This window comes from Coloeus monedula (genome assembly GCF_965178545.1).
Source record: "Coloeus monedula genome assembly, chromosome: 11".
NCBI classification, from domain to species: Eukaryota; Metazoa; Chordata; class Aves; order Passeriformes; family Corvidae; genus Coloeus; species Coloeus monedula.
In genome coordinates, this window is record NC_138791.1 from 11,660,343 (window position 1) to 11,673,626 (window position 13,284).

A 13,284-nucleotide genomic window follows, 5' to 3' on the forward strand; every position below is an offset into this window, starting at 1 on the left:
TGTTAAACTTCATCCACAAAGGATTTCATTACTTTTAAAAGATGGTTCCAAACTATCAGAAAAATTACATTTGACAGCAGCCTCCCCAGGGAAAAGTAGAGATGGTTCAGCTGCCCTAAAATGAAGCCTAATCAGAGTTTATGAAAGACATTATACAGCGGGAGCGTCTGCAGTTAGTGGGAGTTGGGCTGGGCGGCCAAGAATCCCCTCTAAATTTTAGCCCCTCTACCAGCATGAGGTGTGAGCTGAAAGCAGGGTCCTGCCTGTAGCACTGCTTAGAGACACTTCCAGGGGAGAATACAGAATTTTCAGTAGTGCCTTTTGATAGAGGGTCACATAGAACTTGCCTGGGATGCAGCTGGCTGTCTGGAAGTGGGGAAGGTGCCTGGCAACTCTACTACTCTGGGACAGGTGTTTTACTTGCTTGTGGAGTTTCTGGTGCTGTTTGGGGATTTCAGAGCCTTGCTGTAGGGTTGCCCCTCTCAGTTTAATTTTTCTCTCCTCTCCCTCAGCACATGTGAAGAGGCTATTTTATATTGCAATTATTTTAAATTAAATCTGGGTTGTGCTGGAGGCATTTGAAGTCCTCTGGGACTGAGCTTGCAGCCATGCTAGTGGCAGCAGCCTTTCTAAAGTACATTGTATATTCAATTTAAAGTGCTGAGAAGGGAAGGGAGAATATTCCTTCAGAATCACAAAATGGAGATGGAGAGTCCCAAACTGTTTGCCAAGTGAGCAACATGGAGTCCTCTAACACACAGAGCCTACCTATCCACATCAAAACTACTGCATCAAGTAGAGAACAACTTTCCACTTGCAGGGCTTCAGGGTAGTGACCTGGAAGCATTTATGTTGCTCTGAGTGCTCAGGACATACAGACTTGATTCTGCTGCACAGAACTTATGTGTGCTTTTCACAAGATGTGAAGTGACCAGGGCATGCTGGAGGAGATCAGCTGCACTTGTGTGGATCAGGGCTGGATTTTGTAACATGTTTCCTAACTCTGGTTTGCTTTTATTTCTGTGGAAGACATCAGGCTGTATTGGGCTAGCAGCTGCTCCACAGGGATGATTTGGGCTGTGCTGGGGGGCATGAGCTTGGGAAAGGGGAAGGTTGTGAGCCTTGCCATGAGTGTTCAGCGAAGGGACTGATCATGGATGTTTTACTGCAAGCTGTTCTGGCTCTGTAGTCTGGAGAATACGTAGGGCTTGCTACAAGGGAGAGGAGGGGATGTACTTTGTTGTGTTGCCCTGAAAACAGGTGGCCTCACAGTCTCTGTGCAGGGAGAGGCATTTGATTTTTAGCTGTTCAAACCTGTTTCTGCAGGCTGTACTTGAAGATGTTGGCAGCTATGATAACATGAGATGAATAATGCTTAAGAGAGGCTGTGGTGTGATGTTTGAGGGTGGACACCCTTCAAGAAATGAAGAGAGGATATCGCGCTTTCCACTGTACAATGAGCCTGTCTTTAGCTGCACTCGCTGACAGTGCTTGAGATCTCAAAGCTGAGATGCCCTTCCATGTTTTAGGGGGAATAACATCTTTTTGCCTTGAGTTTGTTTGCTTTAAAATTTTTCTTTTTTACTTTTGTACATAGGGAGGTCTTTGTCCAGTTCAGTGGTCTTGGAAGGGGAGGAAATTCTTGGGACTCTTCTAGGGAAAAAAAAAACCTAAACAACTGACATAAGAAGGAAAATCTTCTGAACGTGGAGCAGCAGTGATGTGAATTAGTCCCAAATGTGTGCCTGTTCAGCATGTAGTTGGATGGTACTGTGAGCTAAGGCCTGATGCAGCAATGGACAGTGAATCATGACTGAGTCTGAATCTGCTGGCTAGGAGAGAAGCCAAAGCAGTTTGGGCTGTCAGCATAGACAGAGAGAAAACTGAAGTGTACCTACATCTGGAGTGACTGTCAGCTGTAAGCACGTGGTCAGAAGTGTGGTCAGTGGTGCCCAAAGGGAATTGCTAAAAGGGAAAATAACACTGGTGGTGTGTCCCTGTTGCCCTCGGTGCGCACGAACGCCCACCTGGGCTGATACGCACTGTGGAGTTTGAGCAGATTGAAATGGTCTTTCCCCGCTGGGAGGCCCCTTGCTCAAGGCATTTTTGCTGCTAGACTAAACAAAGCAATCACTGTGTGTGTGTGGGCTGATGTATTCTCCCGTCTCTGATTTCCAGGTCACGTGGATGGTGATCTATAAAAGAATGGGCTAAGATGGGTTGAGCTCAGTGTACCCCCCTCACTGAGCAGTTACCCGTGACTCATGACTCCTTGGGAGGGAGGAGGGCGGGTTCAGTGGAAACAAGAGCTTGTAGCTGCTGGGCTAAAATCCATCCTGTGGTGGAAAGGCTTCCTAGTTGGAGTACATAGAAAAGTCAGCTTTCTTACCCACGTCCTCTGTCCCACAGGAGGAAGAGCTGTGCATCATCACCGCAAGCTGTGCTCTGGAGCAGGGCACAGCAGTCTGAAGACAGGCTGTCTTCCACAGGAATGGTTGAAGTTAAGTCCTCCAGCTCCTCCTCATCAACCCATTCTGATAACTTCCTGAGGATTGGAAGCAGCCCACTAGAAGTGCCCAGATCCAGGTGAGATGGGATGGAGCAGAGCATTTCTCAGCAAAATAAGTGTCTGGTAAAGGGAGTGCAGGGCTACACTTGTGTAGCTCTGGAAACACTGGAGCACCTGTGTTTGTATCTGTGGACAAACCTCGGGAGGCCTGTTCCTCTCTAGTCTGACCTTGTCTGAAGTGCTGGCCATTAAACACAGACACTCCTGCCTCAGCCCCTAGAGGAGCAAGGAACTGTACTGATAACAGCCAGCTGTCTGTTCTGCCTGTCCTCAGCGCATGCCTCAACTCTGAGCTCTGACATCTCTGCATCTTGCATGCATGCAGCTCACCGCATTTTCTCTGACGCGTCCACCAGGTTTTGAAATGGCCGTGGTGTTTGGGAAAGGAAGCTTTCCAAACCAAGCAGACCTCACTCTGCATCTATACTGTCCCCCTTTTCCCCTGCTGACCCTCCTGATGATTGGTTGGAAAAAAAGCTGGGTGCTGGTAGCAAGCAGAGGTAGGAATCTGCTGGGAGCAAGCTGCGAGCACTGTGCCAGCACAAAGGATTCTGCCCGGAAGGCTGTGTGTTCCTGCTGGGGCATGGGGACCCTGGACCTGAGCCTAATCTCACGCCATAACAGAGGCACCCTTCTGGAGCGTGACACTGCAATAGGGCAGAGTTGACTGGGGAGCTGGGCTAGGGAAAAAAGAACAGAGCCTGTGGAGCAAACACCCTGTGGTTAGGGCAACATGGAATAAAGAGACTCTGAGATAAGAGGTTGCTGTTAAGAGCATCAAATGTTTGTGTAGTCTCTGCAGGTTTTCCGATGAGTCTTTTTCTAGTGTTTCTGAAACAGCCACTAGCCAAATCTGAGTACTCTCTCATTATATGGAAAATAAAATGACAAACAAGTAAAGCATTGAAAATTTATAAGACTTTCTTAACAAGTTTCTCTTAATTCCAGAGAAAAACTCCAGTGTCTGACAGTTTTCATAAATGATGCTAACTGTTCTCCCCCGGGAAAGACATCAATAGAAGGGGTTTGAGTTGTTGTTGGGGCCCACCTCTGCATTCTCTGTAAGATGAAAAGAATCTCCCAAGAAGAGAAGAAAATACTGGAAAGAAAACAGCTTGTCTTGGGAGCTGCTTTGTTCACAATGGTAGCGCCACAATTCCTGTGTGTGGTCCCATGCCATTCCCAAGGCCTGACAGGCTGTTCAGTGCTTGCTGGTAGCAAGCTTGCAGCACTGCTTGGGAAGAAGCAGCTTGTAATGCTTCAGCCAGACTGCTCTGCAAGAGCAAAGAGGAGAAACAAGAGTAGGCAGAAGAGCACCATAGCGAGGGTTAGGGTTCCCTTATCAGACACTGTCATGGGTTGCAATTTCTGGGTTCTAAGCATGGTGTGTTTTTTCCAGAAAGGGGTTTTGACATTCCACTTGGCCTGTTTCAACTGTGGTAGTTTTTGGTCTGGTAGATAACACAGTACCTTCAGCCACCATTTTCTGCCCTGAAGGAAACAATGGGTCCCATTTTGGGTGGAGAACTGTGTGGTAGAAGAAGAGGTAAATTTTCTCTTCACCTCCTGAAAAATTGTGGTACTAAGATGGATAAGCAGGAGCTCAGAGTCTGATCAGGATGCCAAAAATACCTTTATTCCTGCAGTGCTGCTGGCAGGTCAACACCCAAGGCTCTTGAGATGAAGAAACCACTGTACTTGACTTCATAATCCTCTGTTTGCGTGGCCATAGCAACAAAACACTTTCCTCAACTGCTGCTGCAGTGGTTAAAATGGTTGCTTGTGCAATGCCAGCAGGTATCCTTCAGGTAGTTCAGGTCAACAGCCCAGTCCAAGTGCTGGCAGTCAGGGGAGCTCTGGAGTGAACAGGAGGGCAAGTCAGCAAGAGATGTGAGCAGGGCCTGGGAGGGGAACTGAGCTGTCCTAAAAGAAGGACATAAAAATGCCCCCAGTCAGACATTAGAAGCCAAACCCCTCTCCTGGCCAGGCAATGTCAACAGGCTGCTGCTGTCACATTACCAGCCCATCTTGTGAATCTTGCTCTGATCCAGAGGTCCTGGGTACCTGTAAATCCCAGGATGGTTCTTGTTAGACAAAGCAGTACAAAAGCAATTCCTGTCAGTCTTTCTGTCTTATTCCAACACGTTGGTAAGAGCACATCTGTGGAGGACAAACACACAGGAAAATACTGCATAGACTATTTGCAGAGTAGGACAAGATGTGCTGCTTGTTCTACAGAGAGCTCTGAGTATGGCAGTCACTGTGCCTCAAATTGAACCCCCTGCATGTGAGGGGGTTGCAGTTTGCAAACCTTTTCCTGTATTTGCATTTGACACTAGCAGTCTTAAGCGTCCCATGACACTGCAGAAAAATTCTGTATCTGTGTCAGGGTTTTATCATGTGTCTACATAGCACTAATGTGGATTAGCAGCTGGATAATCTTTGGTTGAATGTGCTTTTGCTAAGTCAGTTAAACAAAACCCAAAGTACTGTGATCTAGAGAGTCAAGATCTGGAGGAGTTAAATTGTGGAGGATCTGCTTTGACCAGCAGTCACAGAGAACTCCCTTATTTTACTTATTAAGGCTGCAGATGGCTCAGCTGTGGGTCTGGAGGGAGCACAGTGAGAGCAGAGTGGGACAGAGAAGCTGCTGCCCCTTGGCTTTGGATGTTTTGTAGGTAGTGAGAAGACTGTGTGCACTGTGTGTCTTGCTCCTTACAGCCACCTCGCTCAGAAGGTGTATCTGCAGTGTGACAACTCGGGGTAGTGACCACAGCAGGAGAGGAATTGTTTACAGGATTGTTTTCTGGAATTATTGCACGACCATGCCACAAAATGGGCTTGCTGGCTGGCCCATGACTATGTGCTGCAATCAGAAATGGTGCTCACAGAGAAAGGGCTGCTCGGGCACTATCCCAGCCTGTAGATAACTGCCTGGAATTCAGCCAGGGCTCCCAGTTCTTGGCAGAGTGCCATACTCCTTGCCAACATTTCCCACGCAAAGGTGGGAAGGGCTGCCCTTTACTCCAGGTTGCCACAGTCTGCCTGCACATACAGAACCTACTTAATGCTTCAGTTTGAGGCACAGAGCATATGCTGGCAAATGAGCTGCTTCCCAAATAGTCCTAGGTGTGTGGAAATACGTCAGGTGAGCGGGGGCAGCACAGGGCAGGATGGGAGCCTAGCTGTTGGCACTCGGCTCTCATCTCAGTTACGTATTAAGAAAGGGAAGGATCCCTGACTGTTGCTCTGCCTCCGGTATTGGCTCTTCTCTGGCAGGCAAGTGTCCATGTGCTCTGAAATACTGTCTTGTGCAGCATGTTGCATGGGAAGCACTGACCTAATTAAAAGGAACCATTCCAGGTTAGGAGCTGCCAGTTTATGGCCTGCAAGAGGTCCCTCCTTGTGTGAAGGAACAGCTTGCAGCTCATCTCTGTTTTGCTAATCTAATTTAGTTAATCTTGCACTTTTGAGGGAGTTTCTTCCCACTCGTGGGTCTGAAGAGGTGGGTGTGTGAAGCTCACTTTGATTCTTTTTCTGTCTGCCATTAGATGTCTGTGGCAGAGACAGCAACTTGAAGACTGGCTGTATCTCATCTCTAACCATGTCAGCTTTGCTGTCATTGTCCAGCTGCTTCCCAGGACTCCATGCTGCCCTCACTCCTAGCCAGCTTCTGGCATGGCTGTCATGTAATGCAGGCATGCTGTTCCTAAAGACTTGGGAACTGGTTCTGGTGTCCCAGCAGTTCCAGCTTGTTCCAAGGGCCTCACTGAAGCTCTTTTGGGGCCTCTGCAGTAAGACTTTACAAGAAGTATTCAAGGTAGAAATTCCAGGAAGACTTTCACCTCTAGCATTGACTGGATTGCATTGGGGTGCAGTCACCCCAGACATCTGGTCTTGGGTCTCAAGCCAAGCTCAACTTTTAAGAAGCTCTGCTGCTGTTGCAGTGCAAACACAAAATTTCCCATGCTGTGTCTTTCCAGGCTTGGCCCCTGCTGTCTCTTGAGGCTGCTCAAGATGCTTGTTGATTGTGACACTTCCTCAGGAGCCTCCTTAAAGAAGGCTTTGGGGATAGAGGGGAAGGTCTGCCACAATATCTTAGCTCTGCTGACCAGGCTCAGATCTCTGGGCCAGGAAAGAAACAACCTAGACTCTTTGCAGAGTCAATCAGTTTATTCAATTACTCGACAAGTGTTTGTTCTGCTGCCTGGAGGCAAGACTCAGAATTTACTGCCTTGAACTCCTAGACCACAGTGTTGTTGGGTTAGATGAAACCTTACTAAGTTTGCACAGCTGCTTGACAGGGTTGGGGACCCCAGGAAGGCCTGGAGGACTAGAGAGTCACTGAGTCAGTCTTGCAGGAGATACACAGTGCTTTTATCTGCCTGTACATGGCAGAATTCAAGAGATGACTTGATCCAAGAGGTGGTGTAAGATCAGTCTAATCTTAGCTGACAAGCATGGAAGGTGACCAGCAACTGGAAGCTGAGGCCACACACCCAAAGCAGAAAACAATTTTCTGTTCACCTTCTTTAGCACAGACTTATCTGACTGGTGTGGTTGATGATATTGGGCAGAGGGACATTTTTGCTATCCCTGGTGCCCTGGATCGTGGCTTGCCATGTGGGCAGAGTCTCCTGGGCAGGCTCCAGATACTCCTCTCCCTTTGCAGGAGCTGCAGAACTCTGCTCAGTTCTTTGTACCTTCACCTGGAGATCCTACTACAGTCCAGGCCCTCCTCTGCCATTCATGCTTGCCCTCTCCAAAACCTTTGTTTCTAACTGGCCACAAACCTGTCCTCTGTTCAGCAACTCATTGCTTTTTCTGGCAGAATCCTGTTCCTACCTACTTTCAGCCTGAGCCCATTGCCTACAGATCTCTTTACCCCTTTAGCTCAGTTTCTTGTCACCATGTGTGACACTTCTGTTTTTCCTGTCTGGCTGTGCTGTGCTCTCAGGGAGGTGACATTTTCCTCTTCACTCTGCGCTGAAGCAGTATTCCTCCATGCTTCTCCCTGGCATCCTGCACTGTTCCCACTGTGCTTCCATCATGGTATCGTGCTCTGGGCCCAAACACTCTGCCTGCTCTCCTTCACACTGACTTCCTCCACTTAATCTTCCAAAGGCACGAAGAGAAGTAGATGTCACTGAACAGCTGCTCCCCCTTCCCTTACAAATTCCTTGCTTTCCAGGGAAAGTTATCCCTGTCTGATCTCCTGAAGGTCTCTCTAACAGTATATGCTGCACTTTTGCTTTCAGCAAAGTGCCCTCATTTTTACTTTGGCAGTACATGCCCCAGGAAAAGCACCATTTTGCAAGATGGGGTTCTCCCAGTACTCTGACCCTCACTCAGTTCACTGAGCAGCCAAAGAACAAGGTCTGTGTGAGACACGTGAAGCTCTGCTCTTCCTGATTTCTGCTGTCATGCCCTTTAGGAGCCTGAACTGCTAGGCAGGGATATTACCCCCAAACTGCAGCTGTGATGGGAAGCTGATATACAGGGAATTGTGTGACTCTCCTTCTGTGCTTGCACAGCCAGCTCAGGACCACACTTCCCACTGCTCAACCTTGGCTGTATTGATCAGACTAATTAAATGGCAGTCCTGGAATTAGATTGAGATTGCAGATATGTTTCCTGCTGTGCATCTCATCCCACTCTTGCCTTCCAGTCTAGCTCAGGTCCTTCTTGCTGTGGGAGAGCCTGTCTTCCTGGCTGTTCTCCTGGTCCCTTGGGGAGCAGCTGCAGTGCGCCACTGCTATTCTTAGCTGTGAAGACAGCGTGCAAGTACCTGGCCCAGCAGAGCTGGAGCTGGAGCACTGCTCTCTGCCCAGCAGAACTCAGATAAATTATCCAGAAGATCTTGGTAGTGTGTAATTGAGCAGCTCTGCCACAGGCTGTGCTTCCAGCTATATACACTCTGCTGTGCAGCAAGGCACAGTAATTGCTTGCTCCCTTGGAAGCCAAGAGCTCTGGGTTTGTCTCAAGTGATTGTGCCCTCTTCTCTGAGATTTTGGAGGGACTCCTCAGATTCACTTACCATGTTTCATGCTTCTTTCTTTCCTGGTGGGAGGTTGCATACATCAAACAATTATCCTTCCTCAGCTATTTAGCCTGTCCTAAAGATGTTTTGTCACCTGATTTTTGGCACGGCCCTTTCTTTAACACAGAGATGAAGAGATGTTCAGGTGCTGGGGGTAGGTGTTCTGGGTACGCCTTGAGCGCTGGCTCTGTTCAGATCTGGTGGTAATGGCTCAGGAGTGATCTGCTTTCTAACTGCTGCCAGGACAATGATCTCTAAGTCTTTCCCAGCACTAACCAAGTCACAGCCTTGATTTGCCCTGCTGCCCTGGGATGTGCTAACAGCTACAACAAGCAACAGGGGAATGTCCTTTGTACAGCACAGCTTTCACATCTGTGAAGGTTTCAGGGCAGGATGTGCTATTCCATCTCTCTAATGGGTTTCTCAGTTCTGCATGGCCATCTGCTTCATGCTGGCTCTCTCCTGTCCAGCTCCCGGTGTGCTCCTGCTGCTTTGTTGGCCCCAGCCAGCTTGGCTCTCCCTTCGCTTTCAAAGGAAAGGCTGGGTCTGGGGCCCAGCCAGAGCTGCATGTTGCACCGTGGTCCCTGAGTGTCAACAGTGCTGGCACAGGCGCTGCTGGCCGTCCGCCCGGCAGGTCCCTGGCACTAGCGCCAGCAAAAAGCATGTGGCTGAATGATCTGACTGATCGAGCCGTCTCCCTCTCTCTCTGCCCCAGATCGGCGGACCATTCTCTGCCCGGATCTTCCGTTTCCACAGACTTTGGCAGCTGGCAGATGGTGACAGGGTGTGGCAGTATTCGGGAGCAGGCAATCCTGAACACAGACGCCTCTCTCCCTTGCAGCTTCCCGGATGAGTTCTCTAGCACTTGCCTGTAAGTGTCTCAAATACAGGATCTCTCCTTGGGTCTCTTGGCTGCCTGCGAGCACTGCAACTTTGGCACTTTTGGAGAAGCCTGGGAGCCCATAACAAACTGTTCCATCTTCTCTGCCTTGTGTTTTCTATGCACAAACTCAGTCCCTCAGCACTCTTTGCTTATGCTGAACACAGAAAGAAAATGGCACTTTTTCTGCCTAATGATGGGGGAGCACTTTGCTTTCTGTAGGAAGAAGAGGTTTTTCTCTCTTCCTTGAAGATGCTGAATTTGGTCATAATTGAGTGCGGTTGAGGATTCATGTTTGTCAGGACAGGACTGGTAACCCAGATTTTCTTGCTTTTGGATTTTGCTCACCTACATCTCCCAACTGGGGTCAGATCCCTGCTGGAGTAAGAGAAGGACTTTCCTTCTGTAACCCAAATTTTGTCTGGCCTTGTGCAGCATCATTTTCAGGTGCTGTGCCTGACCAGTGCAGAGCCACAGAGACCGTGCGTCCTGCCACATCCTGCCATGCGAAATGGCTGGGAGGCAAATGTTCCTCCCCAAATAGAAATCCACCTCTGGAAGCTTGAAAGACTGGAGATGCGTTTTAATTGCTATTAGAGGAGAATCTTGGTTTGTGCCTTCAGGCTGCAAACTCTCCATCAAGAAACTGAAATGGCAGATCAGGGGCTGCTGCTAGCAAGCAATGCAAGAGCTGTGCTGCCAGATGCTCGGGCCCTTACTGAGATATGAGTACGTGCTTTGGAGGCAGAGTGCAAGCCACATGAAAACCTATGTCTCCTGTGAGAGACAGGCTGCCTGCCCTGGCTCTCTGTCTCATGTGGCTGCATGCTGTGCTGCTGAACAGAGCAGAGCAGCTGCCTTCAAGTTAGGGTGAAGCTACAAGATCCATGAATTGACAGATGAAAACATTGCAAGAGATGTCGGACATGGCCTGGCCAGGATTTGCTCTTCTTTCCTGAGGACACACTGAGTTGCTCCTGCAGTAGTTTGGAGATGGGCAAGGGAGAAGGGACTCAAGGATGGGCATCTGAATAGTGACTGCTTTAGTGTGTCCTGAGCCTGGCTGTGCTTGGTCACTGCTGATCACCAGCAAGTTGTTTCTGCCCTTGGAGCTGGATCTGACGTCAGAATAGGGAATTCAGTAGAAAAACATGAATCAAATTTGATAGGCTTTAGGCTTATGCAGTTTGGAAAGTGACTGCTTGGGGCAGTGGATTCAAAAGGAGGAGAACAGTGGTGGTGCTTCTCCTGTGGGTGATCTGCCCTGTTCAGCTATTCACTAAAGCTGTGGGTTGCTTGGCGGCTGGGGACTGCTCAACTGAAGGTGCTGGGACCAGGCACTGCATTGAAAGGATGAAGAGTTCCCAGGGGTGTTGTGTTGATCTTAACCCAGAGCCTCCACCCTCTCTCTGCTCTGCATCAGCCCTGTTTGCTCAGGACTCCATTGTGGTTTTATCCCAGTTTTTCACAGCCCGACACAGTATGATTTTTTTCTTTTAATTCCATTTAAGTTCCCACTTTGCATCTTCACTGGCAGCAGCTCGATGAAGGTATGCTTTTCACAGCCTACTTCTTGTGCTTGTGTGGGGCTTGTCAGGCCTTACTTCGAGCTGGGGCTTTGACAGCCTCCTCTCATCCCGCACCCCGAGCTGCAGGCGAGCGGGCAGGCTGTAGGAAGTGTAGCGGGGCAGAGTGCTGTGGATTTGGCAAGGAAGCACGACCTGCCTCCGCGGTGAACTGTTCAGGGTGAAGTGCTGCAGCTGGTCTGTAGGGCTTGGTGGGAAGCAGTGGCTGGCTACTTGACCCTGTGCCTTGGAGTGTCTCACTCCATGAAACAAACCCAAAAACCCAAATACAAAATCTGCCCTGTAAAGAGGTGTGAGAGCCACAAGACACGGGACCTAACTGCTGCACGCCCTCGCTTACCTCTGCGCGTGACATCTGAGATCGCTGTACTTGGGTGCAAGTAAGTCCTGCCTTCATGGAGCTTATTTTAAATGCTAGCAGGTTTGCGAGTTCCACGTCCTAATTAGGTTGCCAAAAAGCATCGCTAATGTGTTTAGATATGTTGTTGCCTTTTTTTGCCCTCTGGCTTCTCTTTATTATCAGACACAGTAAACAGCGGCCTGGTTGGCTGCCTCGGCATCACTTGCTGTTTATAGGCCTCCCACCATATCCTCTTGCTGCTGTTTCCGGACCGAAGCTGTTGGCTGTGGGTGGTTAACACTTCCATTCAGATGAGCTGTGCCAATTTATAGCCAGCCCAGGCGCTGGAAGATTAAAGAGAATTTTTTATGGGGAAGGTTCGCACTGTGCCCTTGGAGTGACCTTTGAGGAATGTCTTAATCTCTCTGGGAACCACTGGCATGTCGCAGAGGCACCACAGCAAGGATCGTTTTAGGCTGGAGAGCTTGGAACAGCTGCCTCTGAGCCCCAGTCTTGCTTTCCCCTGCTCCCTCAGCTGAAGTCTCGCCTTCCTTCTGCTGTTTTCCCCCTGCCCCTAACCAGGTGTGTGGATCAGCAGGAGAGGAGAGGAGAGCAGGTCCCATGGGAAGTCATGCCCTAGTCTGCTCCTGTTTCCCAAGAGCAGCCAGGCTGGGGAGCAGAAGTAAAGTGCTACTCAGCTCTTCTCTTCCTATGGCTGGAGTGTTCCTTGGGGCTTTTGTCACCTTGTCTGCTCCCTCTCATCCCCCCTTTCCAAAAAGCTGTCTGTGCTGTCACAAGCACACGAGGCTGGGGCTGGTGGAAGTGAGGGATGGTTGCAAATAGGTTGGAAGCGACTGTCCGGGCACAGCATATGTGGACAGGCTTCATTTGTGTGAGGAGAAGAGGGAGCTGGTGCAGGGGCTGATACCAGCATCCACTTGGCCAAAGCACCACTTTATTTATGAACTGCAGCCTTGTGAGCACCATGGTGGTGGGAGAAATGGGACAGTGGGGTGTGTGAAGGAGGAAACCCCGTGGGGAACAGGAGAGTGAGGCTGCAAGTAGCTCCGTGGGTTGGGTTGGATGAGGAGGCAGTGGCACCAGCTGCCATCAGCTCTGTGGACAGAGCCTTTTGGGGCTGGTGCTGCCTTAGCCTCTGCAGTGCATTGAGCACCACAGACCTGCCAGCGCTGTGGACAGAGCCTTGGTCCTGCTGCCAGCCCTATGTCAGGAGTGAGAGCTGGGATGTGGAGAAGGATGGCTGCAGGTACTGACCTCCCCTTCTCTCTCCTAGACTGGTGTCGGCAAGTGACCGTGAGTCCCGTCTGGAAGAAGTGCGTTCTGCCTTTCTGGCAAGCTACAGCCGGACCATCGGCCTAAAGGCCGTGCCCCCCAGCCCCTCAGGGGCCATCGGTGGCCTCCTTGAGCAGTTCGTGCGAGGCGTGGGACTGAGAGGCAGCAGCACCCTCTGAACACGGCGTTCCCAGACCACTGCCTGGAAAACTGGGGCTGGCACGTCCCCCAGCAGAGTCCTGGGACCCTCTTCTCGGTGCGGGCACCTGCTGCACCCAGCGCCCGCCGCCAGTCCCCCCTGCCTGGGGCTGGGGGGTGCGGGGTCTTCGGCGAGTCTCTGCAGTAAATGACCCGAGCTGTGCCCTCTCCTGCCTCTTCTCTGGGCTACGGGCGGGGGCAGCGGGGATCGGCGCGGGGGAGCTGCGCTGCCGGGGGCGCCGCTCACTATAAATAGTCCGGCCCACTCTCCGCGAGCGTCGGCACCGAAATAACACCGAGCCGAACCCGGGAGGAAGCCCCCGGCGGGGCGGGCTGGGGGCTGAGCCCCTTCTGCCCCTGACTGGGAAACGCGGGCGG

At 50.4% G+C, this 13,284-nt stretch overlaps 1 protein-coding gene across 2 annotated transcripts in view; it reads left to right on the forward strand.

Moving 5' to 3' along the window:
• The window catches only part of MTMR14 (myotubularin related protein 14), a 31,543-nt gene extending 18,473 nt beyond the window's left edge, over positions 1-13,070 (forward strand). For both annotated transcript variants that reach the window (XM_082288462.1, XM_082288463.1), the window contains 3 exons: positions 2,410-2,586; positions 9,325-9,480; positions 12,710-13,070. In XM_082288462.1, coding sequence (XP_082144588.1) covers positions 2,410-2,586; positions 9,325-9,480; positions 12,710-12,887 — 511 coding nt within the window. In that variant the 3' untranslated portion in view covers positions 12,888-13,070. The remainder of the gene's footprint in view (positions 1-2,409; positions 2,587-9,324; positions 9,481-12,709) is intronic.
• Positions 13,071-13,284: the final 214 nt, after the last annotated feature.